The 22,418-nt window shown below is 50.9% G+C and overlaps 3 protein-coding genes across 14 annotated transcripts in view; 2 read left to right on the forward strand and 1 right to left on the reverse strand.

Moving 5' to 3' along the window:
• Samd8 (sterile alpha motif domain containing 8) overlaps positions 1-10,874 on the reverse strand; it is a 61,325-nt gene extending 50,451 nt beyond the window's left edge. The window contains exons 1-4 of one of the 6 annotated variants that reach the window (XM_076544657.1): positions 9,663-9,789; positions 4,945-5,058; positions 1,862-1,983; positions 1,607-1,733 (exon numbers count right to left, since the gene is read on the reverse strand). The gene's annotated coding sequence lies outside the window, so the exon portion shown is untranslated. Of the gene's footprint in view, positions 1-1,606; positions 1,734-1,861; positions 1,984-4,944; positions 5,059-5,147; positions 5,407-6,321; positions 6,424-9,662; positions 9,790-10,594 lie in introns of those variants that run through there. The other 5 variants (XM_076544658.1, XM_076544659.1, XM_076544660.1 and 2 more) reach the window with 5 other exon arrangements.
• Dusp13a (dual specificity phosphatase 13A) lies at positions 8-6,486 on the forward strand. The gene is made up of 5 exons (XM_042284644.2): positions 8-90; positions 1,576-1,961; positions 2,762-2,979; positions 4,883-5,090; positions 6,351-6,486. Exons 2-4 carry the CDS (start codon positions 1,813-1,815, stop codon positions 5,080-5,082), a joined length of 567 nt encoding a protein of 188 aa, XP_042140578.1. The 5' UTR covers positions 8-90; positions 1,576-1,812; the 3' UTR covers positions 5,083-5,090; positions 6,351-6,486.
• On the forward strand, positions 6,411-16,544 carry Dusp13b (dual specificity phosphatase 13B). 7 transcript variants are annotated; one of them, XM_006984761.4, is made up of 5 exons: positions 6,411-6,554; positions 7,780-7,874; positions 11,094-11,267; positions 15,047-15,267; positions 16,089-16,544. In XM_006984761.4, exons 1-5 carry the CDS (start codon positions 6,411-6,413, stop codon positions 16,289-16,291), a joined length of 837 nt encoding a protein of 278 aa, XP_006984823.2. In that variant the 3' UTR covers positions 16,292-16,544. The 7 variants fall into 7 exon arrangements, with proteins under 7 accessions (XP_006984823.2, XP_042140577.1, XP_042140575.1 ...); XM_042284643.2 differs by lacking the exons at positions 6,411-6,554; positions 7,780-7,874 and adding an exon at positions 8,477-8,653; XM_042284641.2 differs by lacking the exons at positions 6,411-6,554; positions 7,780-7,874 and adding an exon at positions 9,844-9,940.
• The last annotated feature ends 5,874 nt before the right edge of the window (positions 16,545-22,418 follow it).

A 22,418-nucleotide genomic window follows, 5' to 3' on the forward strand; every position in this document is an offset into this window, starting at 1 on the left:
GGGAAACCCAGGAGGGAGTGAGAGCGCATGCGTCAGGTCCAAGCATAGGCAGCCAAGGATGGAACAGTTCCTATGGGGTTGCCGACTGAGGTAGGGGTCTAGGAAGAGGCTATTCTGAGACCTTTGGAGGGCCTAGCTAGCTCCTCTTCAGCCAATCCCCAAGTAACCCCATTTATTGCTTCTTTATTCTGACTGTGTCTGTGCTAGAGACTATAATGCCAATCGTTGTTTCAACTCTGAAAAGTAGATCTCACACACACAGAAGGGCCAAGAAACAATGTAGCCTGACAGAGCACAGTGAATATGTATTCAAGCTGGTATTCCACCGCCAGACTGTCATCGGAACCTGTGTTCTTCGCTGCCACGACTATACCCGGCCCTAACAGAACACCTGCTTCTCCCCCAAGACTAGGACTGGCAGAAACCATGACCAAAGCCATCTGCAGCCTGAATTCTAGGTCCTCTTTGGCTCTACTTTCCTGAACAATGCAGGACCAGTTTTGGTGGTTGTGAAGGGGTTAGGGACAGGCTCTGAGGTGGATAGAACGGCAAACATGGGTGTCTTGGTGAGGCCTTTCCCTTCAAGCTAGACTCTTTTTTTTTTTCAGTTTTGTTTTGTTTTGCCCAGAGCTGAGAACCAAACCCAGGGCCTTGCGATTGCTAGGCAAGCGCTCTACCTCTGAGCTAAATCCCCAACCCCAAGCTAGACTCTTAATAGCAGGGGTAGCCAGGAATCTGCTCAGTGCCCTCATACCCTTCAGGGTCTCCATGAAGCCACACGAGACAGGGCAAGACATCTCATCTCCCCACAGCCCTTGTAGGCAAAGGACTCTTCCATCCTCAAAATGTTTCTGATGGGGGTAGAGATGTAGTTCAGTGATTAGAGCACTTGCTGCTCTTGCAGGAGACCCAGGTTCAATCCCCTGTACCCACATGACACCTCACAACCACCTCGAACTCTAATTCCAGGGGACTCCACACTCTCTTCTGGCCACAGGAAGCACTGAACTCCAATACCAATAAAATATTTTAAGTTGTAAAAATAATCTTTTGCCGGATGCGATGGTACAGTATTCAGGAGGCAGAGGCAGGTGGAGCTCTGTGAGTTAGAGGCCAGCCTGATCTACAGAACAAGTTCCAGGACAGCCAGGGCTATTGCACAGAGAAAGCCTGTCTCAAAACAAACAAACAAACAAATAATCAGCTATCTTCATTACAGCACCATCCATCATTCAGATCCTCCATGAACTTTCTGGGCACACTTCAGACACTTTCCTCCACGTCTCTCTAAGTTCCTCTGGCCGTACAACTCAGACAGTTTTACGAGTGTTCCACACAGTCCAAGGGCTCCAATCAACACACGTCGGGCTGCCATGCATTTTGTAGCACACTTAGACTAAGAGTCATCACCCGGCACTTAGCTCTGCCTTCAGAACCTAACAGTCTATGCAAGGGCTCTAAACCGATGAGTTAAACTATGTCGAAGCCCCAACTGCATGTTAGACACAGTGGACCTTTTGTTTTGTTTAACCCTTGAAACAATTCTCCAGGGCAGGTGTCTCCTTAACTTTACAGAAGACACCGATGGAGGCGGAGAGTGACTTACAGGGTCTAATTCCGGGTTCTCGGAGACTTTAGGGATGGGAGCTGGCCCCAGAGAAATCGGACGCCTTGCCCTCGTTGGAGGCCCCTGGGACTTGCTGAATCACTTCATCCCACCTGTCGCTGCCAGTCTTTGGGAAGGAGGAACACAGGGGGGCAGAGAAGAGTGAGCTGACGACGGCAGAGGCAGAGGGGTCGGCAGGCTGGCCCATGGCTGAGGCCTCCACCCCAAAACTGGGGGAAGAAGCAGAAGCCACACCTTGCCCCAGTGTCCTGCAGCTGGAAGAGCTCCTGAGGGCCGGGAGAGCCTCTTGTAGCCGCGTAGACGAAGTCTGGCCCAACCTTTTCATAGGAGATGCGTGAGTGGCTGCTGACAGGGTCCTAGGAGTATGTCAAGGAGAAACAATCCTTGAACTCTTTCCCAGAGGAGGTGGCAGAGAGGGAACAAGGAGAACTAGTTGCTGCTAGCCAGCCCCAAGGCCAGGAGTTTTCTCCGGACTCCTAAACGCCAGGAGCGATTCGATGACCAGATTCTAACAGCAGGGGGAGCTTGAGTGTTTTGGTTTTGTTTCTTGGGAAAGTCTGAGGGAGTTCCTGACGGGAAGATCCCTGGGGTCTTCAGGCACATCTTAGACAACTGGCCAGTCTGGGAAGCAATAACGTTTGAAATATGAAATGGTGTAGACACAGAGCATAGGCTCTGGGCCCAGCTTGCCTCCTGTGGACACTGAGTGGGTGGAGAAGCCTGGCCTAGGATGAATCAAGAAAGGTGTCACTTCTAAATACTTGTAGATTAGTAGCAGGTATGACGTGGTGACCAAGTGACTCTAGATGATGAATATGAATGAGTAAGAAGACAGGTGGCAATAAGGGAGGAGCAGCTAGTCGTCAGGGCTGAAGCAATCGCTTCCTGCCTGTGGTGGGGGCAGGCTGCCTGAGACAGCAAAAGGGATTTAAACATACCCCCTCACACCACCATCTCTACCAAGAGAAAGCCCTGGGGCTGAGACAAAAAGCTGCAGACCCAGCTCACTATAGATGAGTTCTAGCTCCCTTTCTACCCTTATAGCTTTACCCTCCCCAAATCAGGCATCAAACAAAGCTTCCTTCCTGACCCAGAGGCTCAGCCCGCATCCAGCCCCCTTTCTGCCCTTCCCAGGGCCACGGCAAATAACCGCTTTGAGCTGTGGAAGCTGGGAATTACCCATGTGCTGAATGCCGCCCACGGGGGACTCTACTGTCAGGGAGGCCCTGACTACTACGGCAGCGGTGTGAGCTACCTGGGGGTACCAGCCCACGACCTCCCTGATTTCAACATCAGCACCTACTTCTCCTCAGCAGCTGACTTCATCCACTGTGCCCTCAACACACCTGGGGGTAGGACTTGGGGCCCAGTCCATTTTCCATTCTGCTCACTTGTGGGGAGGAGATCCAATTCCCCCTCGATCCTCAGCATCCTCCCATCCCTAGTTTTTTGTCTTGTTCCCCCCTCCCCTCCTTCCCCCGGAGCTGAGGACCGAACCCAGGGCCTTACACTTGCTAGGCAAGCGCTCTACCACTGAGCTAAATCCCCAACCCTTTGTTGTTTTAACAATATTCTGCTCTAGGCCTTAGCATCTTATCTAATGGCATTGCTTGACAGATGGAGAAAGTTAGCCAGGCGGTGGTGGTGCACACCTTTAAGCCCAGCGCTTGGGAGGCAGGTGGATCTCTGAGAGTTCAAGGACAGCCAGGGCAACACAGAGAAACCCTGTCTGGAAAAAACAAAAATAAACAAACACAGATGGAGAAAGTGAGGCCAAATAGCAAAGCTGTAATGAATTAGGAGCAGCCACATTTCTGGTTTTTTGTTTGTTTGTTTGTTTGTTTAGCAGAGTTCTGGAGACTTTTTGTTTTGTATCAAGGAAGAATGTCCTTTTATGGATCTGGTTCTAGATGTGGGTCTGACAGCACCCTCATAGGACCATCCCTTTCCTTGGGTTTGCACACAAAACACAAGCAGGCCACGGAGAACAGCAAAGGACTGTAGCAGTCAGGGTGACAGATGTGGCAGCCAGAAATGAAGTGGCCCGGCACAGCTGGGGACGACCTGCCGCCTGACTCGGCATTCCTGGCAGGCGCTTTCTCCACAGTTCTTACTCCACAACAGGCAGCCCTGGGAGAGTGCTACATGGTACCCAGAATTCTGCCCCAAGGTACCCCCAGATGAACAAAACAAAACACCCAGGGGACCACAGGCCTTGAGAGACTGGAGCCCTTACTATGTGTTCATCTTGGGAAACAACCATGCCCCTTTGCTCGGTGACCCAGGGCAAGTCAGGCTCTGGGTTTCCATTTCCTCATTTTTTTGTGTGTGATGAGGGACCTGGTAAGGTTCATGGTGCTTTGTAATAGCCAGAGCACTTTGACGACCTTTTTTTCCTCATCTGCTCATCCACCACCACCTAGTCATCATTTAGCCTGTGTCAGGGAAAGAACGAAACTCTGGGAAGCCAGACTTAAGTCAGCCAAGGCTCCTGCTCTTGGAGAACCTGCTAATCAAACAGGGATGTCCTCTGAGCGTTGCTGATAAGAGAGTGATACAAACATCCAATCCAGAGGACTGTGGTGATTTCCTGACTACGGTAGTTTCTCTAGGTCACACGCAGAAAGGACAAAGTACCTGGTGATTCAAGGGATACCTTGAGTGGTGAGGAAAGCTGATGGAGGAAGCCACGTCTGAGATGTGACTTGATGGATGAGTAAAGGCTAGTCAGACCAAGGTCAGAGGAAAGGTCAGAGGCCATGACAGCTCCAAGCAGAACTCAAAGTCTGCCTGTGTTCGTAGAGCTGAGTTTTGAAATGGGTTCTGATTGAGGTGAGGTGCATGGTCAGGATGGCTGGTTCTCAGGGGCTTTTGTTCTGTTTTGTTTTGTTTTATTTCCCCAAGACAGTCCTGGAACTAGCTCTATAGAGCAGGCTGGCTTCGAACTCAGAGATCGGCCTGCCTCTGCCTTCTAAGTGCAGGGATTAAAGGTGTGCGCCACCACCACCACCACCACCACCACCTGGCCTCAAAGGCTTTGTAAGTCATGTTGAGGGTTTGGACTGTAGTTCTAGACAGATGTCAGTCTACTCATTTGAAAGATCAGGAAACCGAGGCCCATCAAGGCTGAGGGACTTACACAGGGTCCCCATAACACACCCAGCACAGGTCGGGGAATGGGATTTGGGTTTGGGCCCTACCCCTTGGGTGGGCTGGCTGTGGAGAAGGCGTCCATCCCCTGCACGTCTTCTTCAGCTAAGGTGCTAGTGCACTGCGTGGTAGGCGTGAGCCGCTCTGCCACACTGGTCCTGGCCTACCTCATGCTGCACCAGCAGCTGTCCCTGAAGCAGGCGGTCCTCGTGGTGAAGGAGCGCCGATGGATCTTCCCCAATCGCGGCTTCCTCCGCCAGCTCTGCCAGCTGGACCAGCAACTGCGGGGGGCAGGCCAGAGCTAAGGAGCCAGGTAAGGAAGGGCAGGGCGCAACCTGAGTGCTGAGTGCAGCTGGCAGTGAGAAATCACCTGAGAGCCTGGAGAGGGAGCCTGAGGTGAAGCTGGTTGGCAGGGCTGCCTGTGGCTGGCAGTGAGGACTCACACACTCTCTTTCTCGAGCTGCTGGGTTCCCCTTGCCTATCCAGGGCCTGGCGGGCCATCCTCCCATCTGGATTCTTTAGCTCTCCAGAGAACAGAGAAAGGTGGGAGATGGCTGGCTCAGGGGGCAAAAGCACTTGCCACACATGCGCGAGGACCTGAGTTGGAGTCTCCAGAACCTACCTGAGGCTGAACCTAGTCGTGTGTGGTGAGATAGGAGACAGAGACAAGAATCCCCGGGAGTTACTGGGCCTGGCATATGAAACAAACAAACAAACAAACAAACAAACAAAAAACCCAAGACACCCTATTTCAAATAAGGTAGATGGCAAGGAATCAATGATTGAATGAATGTATCCTCTGACTTCCACACACACTGTGATACTCAAATATTCAAACAAAGTGGAGAGAGAGAGAGAGAGAGAGAGAGAGAGAGAGAGAGAGAGAGAGAGAGAGAGAGAAAGATGAAGAAGGAAAGTCTAGGCTTAGATGCCTTATGTGCAGTAGGTAAGGCCTTCCTACCTGCTTTTGGGTGCTGCCCAGCCTCTCCTAAGAGCCTGTAGGACTTAGCAAATTCCCAGCAGAGCCAGCCTGGGCCATCACACACTTCCTCTGAAATGCACTGGTGTTAGTAACTAAGACATGTGTTCCCTGTGTAGACGGCAAGTTCACTGCCTACTCTTGCCCCTCTAGCCAGGAAGGAGAAACATGGCAGAGCCGCAAATTTTGCATCATGCCCAGTTGCTTCACTTCCTTAGCCTGGAGTCTCAGACACCCTGGCCGCTGACCTCAACATCTTGCCCATCAGACAGCTGGTCTGGGGGAAGTTGGCTGAGCAGGGCTGCACCATTGCCCAATGTGTGGACATGACATCTACAAAAGTGTCTGTGCCGTGAGAGCCTCCAGAGATTTGCAGTACGCCGGCTGTGCAAGGGTACCCAGCAACCCCAGGGCTGAAGTCCTGAGGGGAGAGGGCCGTGCAGAGAGGCCATCTCTCTCCATTAGCCTGCCCTCATCCTCTCTCCTGGTACCTACCCTCCAACTGGTCTTGCACACAGAACTCAGGGGTGAAGACATGTCCCAGCCAGCCTGGGCCTTTGTTTACCTGTAACGTGAAGGTTCTCTCTCCTCCAGAGCCAGTCCTTACTCTCGGCCACCAGGCTCTTCCAGCTTGCTACTCTGGCCCTGGCCCTGATGGCGACCTTAGCCCAAGTGGATACCCGGAAGATGGAAAAGGCCCGGCGTGGGGCTCACTCAGGAACTCACTGCTTCATCAGCCCCCTCCAGTGTTCCACACACCCTCCCAGCCGCCGCTGCCGCCATCTCCAGTCTCCACAGGTGTGAGTGGGCTGTCTGTCAGCCAGGCTCTGAGGTTCCATGACAGGGTTCCCCCAGTTCCCTGATGGGGCCAGGGAAGGTGATCCTCAATGTTCTCCCCAGCTCTCCGTGAGTCTCAAGGACCACAGCAGTGGTTGAGTCTTAGCTCCTGGGAGTTCAGTGGATGTAAGGCTGAGGGAGGGAGGGAGGGAGGAGAGAGAGAGAGAGAGAGAGAGAGAGAGAGAGAGAGAGAGAGAGAGAGAGAGAGAGAGAATATCTGGTAGGTCTTATGGTATGGGTGTATGGCTAGAGCATTTGGATTAAAAGGAGAGATTTTCATCTCAAATCCAGTGGGCCCTCACTAGGCATACCCCTGGGCATCCCTGTCTCTGAGGGAGGGAGGGAGAAGGCAGTGGAGGCGGGAGCTGCTCCTAGTTAAAGCCTCTGACTGCACAAACTTGCTCTGTAGTCCCCTTACACCTTTGTCTGTCTGCGCTACCTCGAGTGAGTGTATCTGCCAGATCTTAATCCTGAGCTAGTCACCCCCAAATAGAGGCTCCTAGGCCTGTGCGCTGATGGGTGGCATGCCACCAGTGTGCATGTGCCTCGGGTCACTCTCATCTCTGTCCTCCAGCATAGATCCTTTCAGCTCTTACCTTCTGCCCTTGTTCTGAGTAACTTTGAAAGCCAAGGGAGTTTGGGGGTGTTGTCTGTCTGTCTGTCTGTTTTGGACAATGCTGGCATGGAACGCAGGGCTTCAAGCCCAGCCCCAAAGGGAGGTGGGTTTTTGGGTTTTTTTTTTTTGTTTTGTTTTGTGTGCATTTTGCTTTGTTTTGTTTTGTTTTAGACAGGGTCTCACTCTGTAGTCCTGGCTGGCCTGGAACTCACTATGTAGACCAGGCTGTCCTTGAACTCACAGAGATCTGCCTGCCACTGCCTCTGCCTCCTGAGTGCTGGGATTAAAGGCATGTGCCACCACCGCCTGGCTCTAAAGGGAATTTTTTCTATGGTTTGCTTGATTTTTCCTTCTCCCTGCCCAGCTACCCACAAACACTCGCGCCACACACCACAGGCAAATCCCCGTGAGCTTCCTATATGCCTAACACTAAGACTGAGGCCTGGGCCTAGGAGAAAGTCCCTGGCTGAGCCTGGTGCTAGCCATGCCTTGGGACCAATGGACAAGTGGTAAGGGGAGCCAGAGGGAGAGGACAGCATGCTTTATAATTAAACTCAAATCAAAAAATAGAAACAGCATCAAGTGTGCAGAGACAGGCGGCTGGAAGTCGGCAGTACACACTGTCTGTCGGAGAAGACTACGGCCTGGGCAGGATCTCCCTACAGGTGGGTGAATGGCCCTGATTCAGGGCCCCTGGGAACGCTGGGTAGTGGTGCCCGGAGCACCTCTGCCTATGTTGTGGGTGTTGGGCAACTGTGAGGATTGGGTTGGGGGAGTCCAAACAGGTCAGAGGGAGAGGCACAGAACTCTGCCTCTCACCACTCTATGACCCTGGGCCTCCTGCTTTATCACCCCGGGCCTCAGTTTTGTCATCAGAAAAGTGGGGATGTTGATTCTGCCTGCCTCAGGAGAGCACTATGTGGACTCAGTGGGAAGAGGTGAGTACTGGGCTCTGTCTGTCATGTGCTTCCTTGAACTGTGACTATAAGCAAGAAACAGAGATCCAGGTGAAACCTCCACAGACTCCAGCCTCTCCAGGGCACTGCTGAATCCTGAAAGGATGAGAGTGATTGCAGCGATATAAATAATGGGACGCCCCACTTACGGGGCATCTGCCATGATGCAGGGGACTCTAGGAGGCACCTATCATTTATGACGTCATGGGAGTCACCCAGCAGCTCCTAGTGAAGATCCAGGCTCAGAGACTCTCACTCAGGCTCACCTCCCTCCAGGTGTGCAAGGATGCACCCCGGGCAGAGACCACCACAGGCTCACCCTTGGCACCCGCCTGCCATGGTCCCCAGGTCCCTTTCCCAGTCTCCTCGGTGCTCTACTCTGAGAACTCCACCCCCACCTGGCCCATGCTTCCCTAGGGAAGAGGGGAGGCAAAGAGGGGGCAGCCAGGAGACCAGGAGGAATGTGTCCTGGGGTCACAGCTAAAGAGGTAGGCAGTAAACAGCTGTCCTGTCCCCCTGAAGCCTGGGCAAGGCCTGAGGCTGCGGGCCTGTGGGGTAGTATTCTAGAAGGCTGTGGTTCCTGGGAGAAAGTGGGAGACCGGCAACAGAGAGCAAGTGTGTACCCCTGTAAACAGCTGCCACAGAGGCAGCCGCTTGTCTGTACCACAGGGAAGTAGAGGCCAGGTATCCCGGGGAGCTCCCTGAGGGGTATCATGAGTGTGAAGGGAGCAGGCTTGTTCCTACAGGACGTTCAGCCATGTCTCATTCTGACATGGCTGAGGAAAAGTCCAAGTCAGTGTCAAGCAGGGCCCTCCATAGACCAAGGGGCAGCAGGAATCGAAGGAACTGTGTCCCTGGGCCACCTTTGGTCGGGGGAGGGGGGCAGTGCCTAAGGCTTACAGAATGGATGACTGAGTGAGTGGCCTGGCTTTGACCAATAGGTGGGAGGAACCCTCAGTGGACCTGAGCAGGTAACTGCGCTACATATATCCTGAGCACCAGAAGCAAGGCCCTAAGTAGGACCTGATCAGGAGGACCTAACTCCACAAAAAAACCTTTCCTACAGATCTAGGTGAGACCTGGAAGGCTAAAAACTGCCCCTAAATCCTTGACACAGTTCTGCGGCACAGTTGTGCGGCCTGGCAGCCACTGGCCACCAGAGGGCAGCCTTACCCCACACCAAATTTAGCAGGCCTGTGAGGGGCCTAGGGTTTCCCCAAATCCCTGTCTGGTTCCACTCAGAGCTGGAGCATTCTATCAGGAGGCTCCAGGCCAGAGTGGCTGTTGGACTCCTCTGGACTCAGGGGTCCCCTCCAACTCAACGTCCTGCAGTCAGTCCTGTCGTTTGCAGCCTGCAGAATAGCAGAGAAGCTACAGAGGTCAGGCAACCCAGCCATCTTTACTAAGAGGAACTCAGGTCGAGACAGGAATGAAAACTCGCTTAGGCCACAGAATGTACCCTGGCCAAGTTTTAAGGGAAGTCTGTTGTCTAGGTACCTCTTCAGCTGGTCCCCCATCTTCAGGAGGGTTAGAAGGACAAGTGTGTTCAATACCAGAGACACTGGGGGGTGGGGGGCGCTGCTTCAGTCCAAGCAGCCTAGGCCAGCTCTCATCCCCACCCCCACCCCCACCGGCTCAAATGCGTGGACCTGGAATTCTAGGCGCTTCACAGCATTTGTGTTCTGGGCGGAATCTGCCTCAGCACCGTTCCACTCACACACAGAGTCCTGCCCCTGCACCCAGTCCCCCATTCCTGACCCCAGACCATGCCCTAGGTAGGTGGCAGGCCGCTCAGCCTGCCCTGAGAGGTCGCAGTGGGGGATGAAGGATAAAGCCCGGTCCTCAGTTCCTCCTGGCTCACCATCCACCCGCTGGGTGAGCTTGGCCAAGCCAGTGGCCTCCTGGGTGCCTGTTTCTTTTTCTAGTCTTGGTACGGCCTGCCAGAGGGAAAAGATGCTCTACCCAGTCTGTACCTTCTCTAGTTACTCCTTGAAGGGACCAGGGGCAGTTGGCCAAGATAGGTCCCCCTTCCCACTACGGCACCAGGCCAGGGTTCTGGTGCCTCTGACACCCCAGCTCTGCAGGGTCCCGGAGGATGGCCTGAGCCAGCTGACTCCAGACACAGCCCACCCCATCCGGGTGAGGCCTGCACAGCTGCACTGGCCTCAGTCACGGGGGTAAGGAGGAAAAGCCTGGGGCCTATAAGCAGATGTGTGGCTCATCCCTGACAGGCTGGTGACTACCCCCTGGCAACTGGAAGGTGTGGGGAAGGAACGGAAGTCTCTCAGAAACAGACATCGACCCCAGCCATTTGTCTTTAGACGTCGCTGAACTGACACCCTGAGCTTCGGGGTCCCTCCGTGGAGAACAAGGGACATACCACAAGGGGATACATATATACATCCGGCATATGAGAGGCCCCAGCTCACCTGGTGTGAAAAGGCCGATCAGTGCCAGTTTGTAGCTGGGCTCTGACCCTGGACAGTGCTCTGACCTCAAGCACCTCAAAGTGAGGGTTTGAGGGACCAGACCTAGAAACAATGCGGGTGGGGGCTGGAGATGAGCTGCCTGGGCTTGAACGGACATCCTGGGTACTTTTTGAAAGCTTCAGCCAACTGGGGTTTCCAGTGACTTAAGGGGTAGGGTCTGTACTGGTTTGTCCTCCAGAGATCCCCAAGGTCCCCAAGGCCAAAGCTTCTAACATCCACAGCCTCAGGAAAGGTCTGCTTAGCGCCATGGCATTGACAAGGGATTCTAGTTCTCCTTGTTCCCAGGGAAAAGGTTCTAGGTTCTAGCCTCATTCAGCATAGCTGAGGCTGGCCCCACAGCACCCCAGGGGTTCCTGGTACTGCATCGCAGGCCTCCCTGTCCACTGGACCCGTCCTCGGGGAGCCTGCTTCAGCTGCTGTGGTATTCACTCTGTTCCAGGATGGACTCGATGCAGAAGCAGGACCTCCGGAGGCCAAAGATACATGGGGCGGTCCAGGTGCCCCCCTACCAGCCACCCACGCTAGCCTCACTGCAGCGATTGCTGTGGGTCCGCCGGACCGCCACAATGACCCACATCAATGAGGTCTGGCCCAACCTCTTCTTGGGAGATGCGTAAGTAAGACCCACGGAGGAGCTGGGGGTGGCACAAGGATGTCAGTGGCAGAATGAGCTTCCTCCAGCTATCACCCCCTGCCTCTCACCTAGCCTGTACTTGCCTATCTTTTTATGTTTATTATGGAAACAGGACACAGGATACAAAACACACACCAACCGTTTCATCGTCCAGAAATAGAGAATTACCTCTGCGAGTTCCCCTTCTCGGTGGATAACCACGCTTTAAGCGACAATTTTTTATTTTTATTTTTATTTTTTTTTTAAGACGAGGTGTCAAGTACCCCAGGTTGGCTTGAACTCCTATGTACCTGAGGATACCTTGAGTTTTTGACCCTCCAGCCTCCATCTCTAAAGCACTTGGATTACAAGTGTACATCATTACACCTGTTTCAGGCTGGAGATCAAACCCTAGGCAAGCACTGTACAAACTGAGCTATATGCCTAGCTTGCCTAAAATAAGTATCATCATCATCATCACTGACCCGGAATCTCACTGTGTAGCCCTGGCTCTTCTGGAACTCACTAGGTAGACTAGGCTGGCCTCAAACTCACAAAGATCCTCCTGCCTCTTCCTTTTGAGTGCTAGGATTAAGACACATGCTACCAGGCCTGTCTCATTAGTTTGTTTGTTTGTTTGTTTGTTGTTTGTTTTGGTTTTTCATGACAGGGTTTCTCTGTGAAACAGTCCTGGCTGTCCTGGAACTTACTCTATAGACCAGGCTGGCCTCGAAATCACAGAGATCTGCCTGCCTCTGTCTCCCAAGTGCTGGGATTCAAGGTGTGTGTCACCACTGCCTGGCTGTCATTATTATTTTTTTTTTTCCCGAGACAGGGTTTCTCTGTGTAGCTTTGTGCCTTTCTTGGAACTCACTTGGTAGCCCAGGCTGGCCTCAAACTCACAAAGATCCACCTGCCTCTGCCTCCCAAATGCTGGGATTAAAGGCGTGTGCCACCACCGCCTGGCTCTGTCATTATTTTTTAATTGATGTATATTTATTGATATACTGATGGGTTTGGCAGAGATTTTTCAAGTTCTCATGTATTTGATCTTACTCACCTCCCTATGCTCCCCCCACCATTTTTGTTTTTGAGACAGGATCTCACTACAGCCCTGGCTAACCTGGAATTGTCTAGGTAGACCAGGCTGGCCTGGAACTCACAGAGATCCGCCGGCCTCTGCCTCCCAAGTGCTGGGATTCAAGGCATGTGCCACCACACCTGGCTTACATCTGACTTTTATGTGGGTGCTAGGGATTTGAACTCAGGTCCTCACACTTGTAGGGCAAACAGCCCATATTGTGTGTATTTTATGGACAGCATCATTTGGTTAAAATTGTGTGACATAATGTTATTCTGTATAGCTGCAGTTATTATTATATAATATTCCACTGTGTGACTAGGCCATAAATTCTTCATTTGTTCTGATCCACTTTTAACTGCTGCAGTGATCCTAGGAGCATTTAGTACAGGTGTCCTGGAAAAAACATGAGTTTCCCAAGGTTTCTATGAGTGAAAAGGAGAGAGTGAGAGAAACTGTTATTTTCCCCTAAGAGTTTTCTTAAATTTTAGAAAATATAGACTTATATAGAAAGAATTTAGAATTTCCCTTTGTATTTAGAATTAATTGGGCTGGAGAGATGGCTCAACAGTTGAGAGCACTGGCTGTTCTTCCAGAGGTCCTGGGTTCAAGTCCCAGCACCCACATGGTGGCTCACAACTGTTGTCCCATGGGATCCGATGCCCTCTTCTGATGTGCAGACGTACATGCAGACAAAACACTCATATACATACACAAATCAATCTTTAGAATTAAAGCATGGATTAATATTTAATTAACAATATTCCTCTTTCCCCGGAGATAAAGATCCTTGCAGACTTTTAAAAACACATATGTGCTTTTTCACAGTTCTATTTTGGGTAAAAATGCCATCATTTTGTAATACCGTTTTGAGATAGGCTTTACATAGAAAGCTTTTTAAATGAATCCTACTACATATTTAAAAATTCCTATAACATTCTGTTTTATATCCTGTATTTTCACAGGTTCTTGAAAAAACATAAATATCTTCCCTTGTTTACCTGCATTTTCCACATTGTAGTGACTCATGGTATTTCATAATTTAGACACACAGGAATTTGCTTCACCGGAGGGGTGTGTTCCCCATCCCCCAGTGGATATCTAAGTCTAAAGACAGTGTCAAATGCTCATAATATATGCTGTCTTTTTTCCTACTAATCCATACCTTTGTAAAGTTTAATTTGTAAATTAGATTAAGAAAGTAACACTAATAATAACAAAACAGTAATTATTATATTAAGTAAGGGCTAATTAAACACAGGCCTGTGATACCATGACACTCAATCTGAGACTCAAACTGAGACAGCTACTAGACAATTAATGGTTAAAATAGCATATGCAGTGTGGATACCCTGGCCCAAAGGGTAACGCTAGTCCTTGTTCTAGCTTCTTACTTCCTGTTATTATAATGAAACATTGACCAAAACCAGCTTGGGGAGGAAAGAGCTTATTTGGGTCACAGTTACATTTGACCATCAGTAGACGCCAACGCAGGAGCTGGAAGCAGAAACCATGGAGGAACACTACCTACTGACCTGCTTCCTCTGGCTTGCTTAACTAACTACCTTTCTTATATAGCCCAGTTCCACCTAATAGGGATGGCACCACCCACAGTGGGCTGCGTCCTCCTACATCAATTAGCAACTAAAAACGCCCCAGAGACATGTCCACAGGCCAGTCATGGTGGCAGTTCCTCACTTGTATGAGGTTTCCTCTACACAGATCTGTAGAGTTGACAACTACTGCTAACTGTGACAGCCTTGGGCACAACAAAGCAGGACAGTGCAAAACTTAGCATCTATTAATTATTCACTGATAGAATTTTTAAAAGTGTTTTAAGCCATAGTTGACCGTGGGCAAATGAAACTGTGAAAAGTAAAACCACAGATAAAAGAGGATTACTGTACCATACTTCATAACCTATTAAGTCAAATAAGTTCTCAGCCAGGCAGTGGTGGCGCACACCTTTAATCCCAGTACTAGGGAGGGAGGCAGAGGCAAGAGGATCTCTGTTGGTTCGAGGCCAGCCTGGTCTACAAAAAGAGTTCCAGGCCAGTCAGAGCTACAAACACAGAAATCCTGTCTCAAAAAAACCAAAAAAAAAAAAAAAAAAAAAAGAAGAAGAAGAAGAAGAAAAGAAAAAGTCCTCTTTCCTAATGTTTCAGTTTTAAATATCACTAAATTTAGCTTATATAATGTCTGTTGGCACATTTTGAATTTTTCCTTTTGATCTGTTCCTAGAAGAAAGTGTTTGCACAAAGTATACACACATCTCTAAAGCTTTCAACACACACAGCTAAATGTCCGTCCAGGAAATTTCCTGAGATGAAAAGGTCCAGAGCAATGGTTCTCACCCTTGGGGCCACGACCCCTTTAGGGGTTGAACGACCCTGTCACAGGGGTCATATATAAGATAATCTGCATATCAGATATTTACATTACGATTCATAACAGTAGCAAAATCACAGTTCCAAAGTAGCAATGGAATGATGTTATGGTTGGGGGTCAGCAGGACATGAACTGTATAAAGGGTCGCAGGGTTAGGAAGGTTGAGAACCACTGCTCTGGAGGCTTGCCCTCATCAGGGAAGTTCACCGTTCAGTCTCTACCCTAGGAGGAGAACAGTGGGATGGCGGTTAAGCTCTGACCCTGTGAGATCCACCTCCACGCCCTAACTTCCCACATGCGTTTTCCTCAGATACGCGGCCCGAGACAAGAGCCGGCTGATCCAACTGGGCATCACCCACGTTGTGAATGTCGCTGCAGGCAAGTTTCAGGTGGACACAGGTGCCAAGTTTTACCGTGGAACACCTCTGGAGTACTATGGCATTGAGGCCGACGACAATCCCTTCTTTGACCTCAGTGTCTACTTTTTGCCTGTTGCTCGATACATCAGAGAAGCCCTCAATTCTCCCCGAAGTGAGCTGCTGGGGAAGGGACCGGGCAGGCTGGGGTCAGGGTGGGAGGAGGCGCTGTGCATTTCTCCAGTAGCCCCGATGGATAGGGAGTCCATGGCACCAACCCCACCAGGGACCCTCCCACTCTAGGGAGCAGATGGCTAGTATCATTTGATGAGTAGATCGCAGAAACCAACGATTTCAGATGTAACTGAGATTCAGTGTGGGGGCTGGAGAGATGGTTCAGTTGGTAAAGTGTTTGCTGTGCAAGATGAAGATCTGTGTTCGGTCCCCGGAATCTACATGGAAAAAGCAGGAGTGGTAACGTGTGCTTGCTATTGGCAGCGTTAGGGAGATACACACACACACACACACACACACACACACACACACACTCCATTATCGTCACTAGTATAACCATACCCTTTAGAAAGAAGCCAGCCCACTAGGCAGAAACCACAAGACCTAGCAAAGACTCAGAGAGGAATCACAGGCAGCTGAAAGGCTCCATGAGCAGGAGAGAGAACAGGGCCGAGAGAGAAGAGGGTATTTATTCCCTGTGGTGTAAATCCAAGGGACTCCAGAAGTGTGGGGACCCTCTCCTAGAGCTGCAGTGGCTATCCGAGGAAGCCCCTCTGGACCTGAAGGGGCCCAGCTGTCCATCTTAGCCCTACACTAAATTGCTACTGACCTTGAGCCTCTGTGGCCCCACCTGACAATGAGGGCAGTGTCGGTTTTCCAGGGTGTTGAGACAGGTGGACAGAAGGGATGGCCAGAGCTGTCCCTTCTTCCCGAAGGTGAGGTGGGTGCAGGCGGCCAATGCCAGGTTTGGTCTTCCTACAGGCCGCGTGCTGGTCCACTGCGCCATGGGGGTAAGCCGTTCTGCCACAGTCGTCCTGGCCTTCCTCATGATCTGCGAGAACATGACCCTGGTAGACGCCATCCAGACGGTGCAGACCCACAGAGATATCTGCCCCAACTCAGGCTTTCTCCGGCAGCTCCAGGTTCTGGACAACAGGCTGAGGCGGGAATCAGGGCAACTCTGACTTAGGGAGCGCCCGAAGCCCTGACCCCTCCATCCAGCGTAGCCCCGCCTGACCTGCCTGGCCTTGGGGATGGCAGTCTCAGCTGTTTCCAGAGACCCTGAGATGTCACCAGCAAGTCAGGGCTCCGCGGAGGCAGAGGCAGGGCAGGCTGGGTGTCATCCTTCAGCAGGTGGAGTCCCTTGATCCAATATAAAAATTCTTTATGCACAAGAAAATTCAGTCTGTCTCTATAATAAAAGTTCATCATAATGAAGATGCTTGTGAGACGATGGTTTTATTGTCACGACGGACGGCCACAAGCCTGGGGATGGCTTGCCAGCTCTGACTCAGCAGCCTGGAGGGGAAAGGAGCCTGAGGATCTGACAAGGCCCAAAGAGGAGAGAGCGCAGGTAGGGATCAGTGGGTGATAACGTTCTGGGTTCAAGAGGTCTGGTGCAGAGCTGAGGACCGGCAACTTCTTCCTCGTCCCATCCCTTTTATACCCTTGCCCAAAGCTAAAGTTGTTCCAAGTGTCACATCCTCTCCGGGCCACAGTCAAAATTCACTTCTGGGGGCCAGCCAGATGGCTCACCAAGTAAAAGATTTTGTGGCACCAGCTCCAACGACCTGAGTTCATGTTTCCACCTTATAAGGGTGGAGAGCGAGAATGGACTCCACAAAGGTCTCCTCTGACCTTAGACTACAATCATGCTCTGTCACATATGCACACCCTAACACACCATGCCTACACACAGTAATAGTAAATAAAATAAAGTTTATTTTCAAATAAAGCGAATGAAGGTCTAGTGAGAAGGAGACAGGACAGAAAGTTCCCCCCGGGTTCCTCCCTGGTGAACTGCAGAGCCCAGGCCTGGTTTTGAGGGTGAATTGATTGGTTTCCCCCTCCTCTCTGGATGCTCCCATTTATCCTCCGTCCTCTGACTGACGCCAGAATGTGAAGGCTTCTCCAGGTTCTGTCCTCTTGCCTCCCTGATGTTCCTACTCTTCTGGGTGAGCCTCAGCCCCCACAGCCTCAGGGAACGTCTCCAGGCTAAAGACCCAGACAGAGATGGCCTAGTTCTCCCTCCTGTGCTCACAGCCTTTGCATCCCACCAGCCACCTCCATTTGTATATTATACTTGAACTTCAGACTCAGCGGAACTTTTCCTCCATCATCCCGTACTGCCTCCCCACCCTCTCTTCTTGCTGGTTCCCTATATTCTTAGCAGAGTTTCCCAACCATTGTTGCCATGCCCGTGACAGGTAGTTTTATTAATTTATTAATAAATTAATTTATTAATCACCACTGTGCAAAATACCCAAGAGAAGTCACTTAAAGGAAGACATCGTTATTATGGTGCACGGTTTCTGAGGGAAGTCATGGTAGCTTCATCTGGGGCAGCAGTAGTGGGAGGCTGCTCACACTGTATGACAAGGAGTCAGAGAACTCAGTGTGGTGGTTTGAATGAGAATGGCCCCCATAGGGTCATATGTTTGAAGGCTTGGTCCCCAGTTAGTGGAACTGTTTGGGAAGGATTAGAAGGTGTGGCCTTGTTGGAGGAGGTGTGTCACTGTGGGTGGGCTTTGAGGTTTCCAAAGCCCAAATCAGGCCCAGGCTTAGTCTCTTTCTCTCTGCCTCCTGCCTGAAGATCGGGTTGTAAAGCTCTCAGCTACTGTTCTAGCACATGCCTGTCTGCTTCCTGCCCTGATGACCATGGACGAACCCTCTAAAACCATAAGCAAGCAAGCCTCAAGTTAAATGCTTCCTTTTATAAGAACTGCCTTCGTCATGGTGTCTTTTCACAGCAACAGAGCAGTGACTACATCAGGCTAGATGCAGAGATCTCAGGCTGGAATCAGAAGAAGGTAGAGCAGATGCCTGTCTCCCATAACCCATCTCCATGTCCCAAAGGTTCAAAAACCTCCCCAGACAGCACCACCAGCTGGGGACCAAACATTCAAACAGATGAGCCTGGATGGGATATTTCAGACTCAGACCATAAGAGCTGTCATCCTTCAGGTGTGGCTCTGTGGGTCCATGGGGCATCAGCTGTGGGTTCATATCACCTTACCTGGCCTGTAACAAGGGCCATGAAAGAGACTGGATCCTGGCATGTCTTGGGACTGGATGGCCTCTCTGCCCCAGCTGCACGGGCATGCAATGTCTCCCATCCAGCTCACCTGACACCCTCCTGCCACATATATAACTCATAAGGCCCCTTGAATTCTTCAGAGTCCCCACCAAGACTGCAGAGCCAGCTCCGACTTCTTCTGGGGGGCTTAAGGAATATTTGCCATCTCTTCTCTATTCCTGGAGGGTGAGTGCTTCTCCTCTGTGCAAATAAGAAAAGGTATCCTGTCCAAGCAAACCACATTTATGGACAGAAGCACTCCTGAGTAATCAGCTGCATGAAAGAGAATGTATCCCTTCCTCCTAAGTGGACAGTGTCCTAAGTCAGGGTACCTGGCAAGATGAAGCTGACCTGGACTGGACCTTAGCTTCCCTTGATTTCATTTGCAGTTCAGAATCTACATAAAAGTGTTCTGGCTTGGTAGGTATGCATTCACACTCCCATTTTATAGACGAGCAAACTGAGGCTCTGAGGAAGACATCAGAATGGCATGTGGGTTCAGGCTTTAGGGCAAGCGCTGCCAGCTGACTTCTGTCACATCTCTGGGGCACTAGGTCCCAGTTCCAGATGGCTGTTAGCTGTCCCAGTGTACAGGAGGCTTTATATCCTAGCTGGAAAATGGCAGAAAGCTCATGCTGTTGTGCCCAGCTTCATCCCAGATTCTAGGCTAGACCACACATGGCTGTTCCAACTCTGGCTGTTTCCAGTTCAACCCAGAGTTGGTGGGGCCTGGAATTATCCAGATCAAACCCAGTCCTAGGCAGCAGCCCAACCTACTTACCCCCAATGCCCAGAGGTTCGTCTCCTGATGGACAACTCAGCCCTTGTTGCTATTTCTTGCTCATACACTGTCAGCAACACCCAAAATAGTGGCTCCAGAGGCCAGTCCCAGTCGTCCTGGCCTGTGCATGTGGGCAGCCTGCCCCTGCTGCCTAGGCTGGGCTGTCTAGAGGCTGGGACAGAACCTTCTCTTTGGCCTGGAGCTCAGGTTTCAGCAGGGCACATTCTTGGGATTCTGTAGACAGAGTTCAGAATCTGGGGCTGCAGTGGGAAAAGGGAGGGAAGCCATAAGGACCCAGGTGGCCGAGAAGGCAACCATTTCCCAGTCCCCCAAGGAAACAGGCTGGCCTGGGGAAGGAAAAAGAAGCTGATTGAAGTTTGTCGAGTGAGTATAACCATGTGACTACACCTCAGCCAATGAGACAGAGTGGAAGTATTGCATAGAACTCCAGAGAAGTCTCTGTCAAAGGAAATGGTGTGTTAGCCAGGCATGACTGTGCACGCCTTTAATCCTAGCACTTGGAAGGCAGAGGCAGGCAGATCTCTGTGAGTTTAAGACCAGTCTGGTCTACAGAGTGAGTTCCAGGCCAGCCAGGCACACATAGTGAGATCCTATCTTTAAAAAAAAAAAAAAAAAGAATGGTATGGGGTGGGGAGACGGCTCAGTGGGTAAAGTACTTGTTGGGAAGGCCTGAGAAGTAGAGTTGATGTCCCCAGCACCCACATAAAAGCCAGGGATGGGGGCCACATCTGCAGCCACAGCACAGGAGCATCAGAGACAGGCAGGTCCTGGGGACTCTTTTGGCCACTCCGCCCACCTAAAACAGTGAGCTCCAGGTTCAGTGAGAAACCTTGAGGGAGAGCAATGGAGAAAGGCACACACACACACACATACACACACACACACCACGAAAATGTTTGGTTCCCACCTCCCTGGTGCTATATGGAGTGTGAGTGGGATTATGGAGCTCTGTTTTGGTCCTGGACAGTCTCTGCCTCCACATTTCCTTTACATGAAAAGAGAAAGAAATATGTATCTTTTTTAAAAAAATTCTTCTCTCATATATTATATCCCGACTGGTTTCCCCTCCCTCCACTCTTCTCGGTACCCCCCCCACCTCCCCTCTCCCCCAGATCCACTCCTCTGTTTCCCTTACATCTATCTTTTTTGAAGTATGTGTTTTGCCTGTGTGTATGGCTGGCCAACACATTTGTGCAGTACCTGCAGATGCCAGGAGGGGGCTTTGGATCCTCCGGAACTGGAGTTACAGACTTGTTAGAGGTCACATGGTAGCTGGGAGCCAACCTTGGGTCCTCTGCAAGACCAGCAACCACTCTTAACCACTGAGCCATCTCTTCATCGCCAAAACTCCCTCTCTTGTTGATACCACCATTTCTGAAGTCTTTGTTACTTCTCATCATCTTTGGTCTTAATTACTGTATGTTCTGATCCACAAGTTGCCCAGAGAGTTTTGAGGCACTCTAATATAAGACATGTCATCGGTAGGGGCTCTTTGCTGAATGGGGAATGCCAGCCTGAGAAGACTTTCTGGGTGGGGGGTGGGGGTGGGAATAAACTAGAGTCAAAGGTCATCGGACATAGAGGGGTACGTGGAGAGACACGGGGAGCAGGAGCCATGAGGCAGCAGGAGTCAGGAACGGAGAAGCGAGAAGAAACCGCTGGGGACCAGAGCACCCACCATCAGAGGCAAAGCACAGAAGAGTTAAGTCCCCAATCAGCCAGAGCCCGGGGAAATGCTGCAGTCTACACCCAAGGACATCAGAGTTGTCACTTAGGTCACGGAAGCTTCCCAGGAGACAGTCCCATCTCCCATAACAATCTTGGCTTTCTTTTTTGGATTATTGGTGGTGGCTTATTTTGAAACAGGATCTCACGTACCCCAGGCTGGCCCTGACCTCATTCATGCAGTTCAGGATGACCTTGAACTTCTGATCTTCCTGCCTCTACCTCCCGACTGCTGGGATTACAGATACGCAAGACCACGCCAGACTGACAGGATTCTGGAGATCATGTCCAGGGCGTGCGGAATGGCAGGCAAGACCTCTATCAACTGAGCCACATCCTCAACTATAACATTGGAGTTCCCAAAGGGATTCTCCAAATGCATCTCTGAGGTCATCTGAAGACACCTCATCTGTTTACAGACTTCAGTCAGATTGCAGACAGTGTCTGACAAGGCTGACTGAGTGCCCTGGAGAGACGACTGGTCAGCACATTCAAATTGGAGCCAAGCTTTCCTCCTTTCCCCCTTTTTATGAGATGAGATCTTATGATGTAGCCCAGGCTGCCCTTGAACTCGAGACCTTCACTCAGCAGCCGCGAGTGGCAGAATTACAGGCATGAACCTCTACGCCCCGCTCTCTCTTGTTTTTGGTTTTGCCTTGCTTCAGTTGTCTTTTGTTATTTATGTTGCGTACATGTGCATGCCATAGTGCATGTGTGGAGGTCACAGGGTAACTTGTGAGAGTGCCTTCCATCATGGGAGTCCCAGGGACTGAACTCAGACTGAGGAGGCCTAGTGGAACTATCTTCCCCTGTTGAACCCTCTCTCTGGTCTGGATTTGGGCTTTGAGGCAAGCTTTGAGGCAGCATCTCAAAGAGATGAAGCTGGCCTTGAACTTGCTATGTAGCTGAGGATAGCCTTGAACTCTTTTGTTGTTTTCGTTTGTTTTTTCGAGACAGGGTTTCTCTGTGTAGCCCTGGCTGTCCTGGAACTCGCTCTGTAGACCAGGCTGGCCTGGAACTCAGAGATCTGCCTGCCTCTGCCTCCCAAACTGGGATTAAAGGCGTGAGCCATCATTGCCTGGCTAACCTTGACTTCTTGATCCTCCTGCCTCCACCTCCCAAGTGCTTTAATTGCAGGTGTGCCCCTGAACCCTGTGTTATTCTTGGTCCAGTTCTGTTCCTTTAGAGAAGCACCAATGTTTCTGGACAAAGATGTTTATTATATTCCTGACTACCCTGGTGACTGCCTGACCACCCACGTGACCACCTGACCACCCACACAACATCTGACCACCCACGTGATCACCCATGTGACATGATCACCTGACCATCCACCTGATCACCATCTCTACACCTGAGCTAAGCTGCTGCCTGGGGGGATGTAATAGTCATGTTTACATTGCTGTGATAAAATACCCTGACAAAGCAGATTAAGGAAAGAAGGCTGGGTCTTGTCTTACAGAGCCAGAGGGGAGACAGTCCATCATGG

This window comes from Peromyscus maniculatus, chromosome 9 (genome assembly GCF_049852395.1).
Source record: "Peromyscus maniculatus bairdii isolate BWxNUB_F1_BW_parent chromosome 9, HU_Pman_BW_mat_3.1, whole genome shotgun sequence".
Lineage (NCBI taxonomy): Eukaryota > Metazoa > Chordata > Mammalia > Rodentia > Cricetidae > Peromyscus > Peromyscus maniculatus.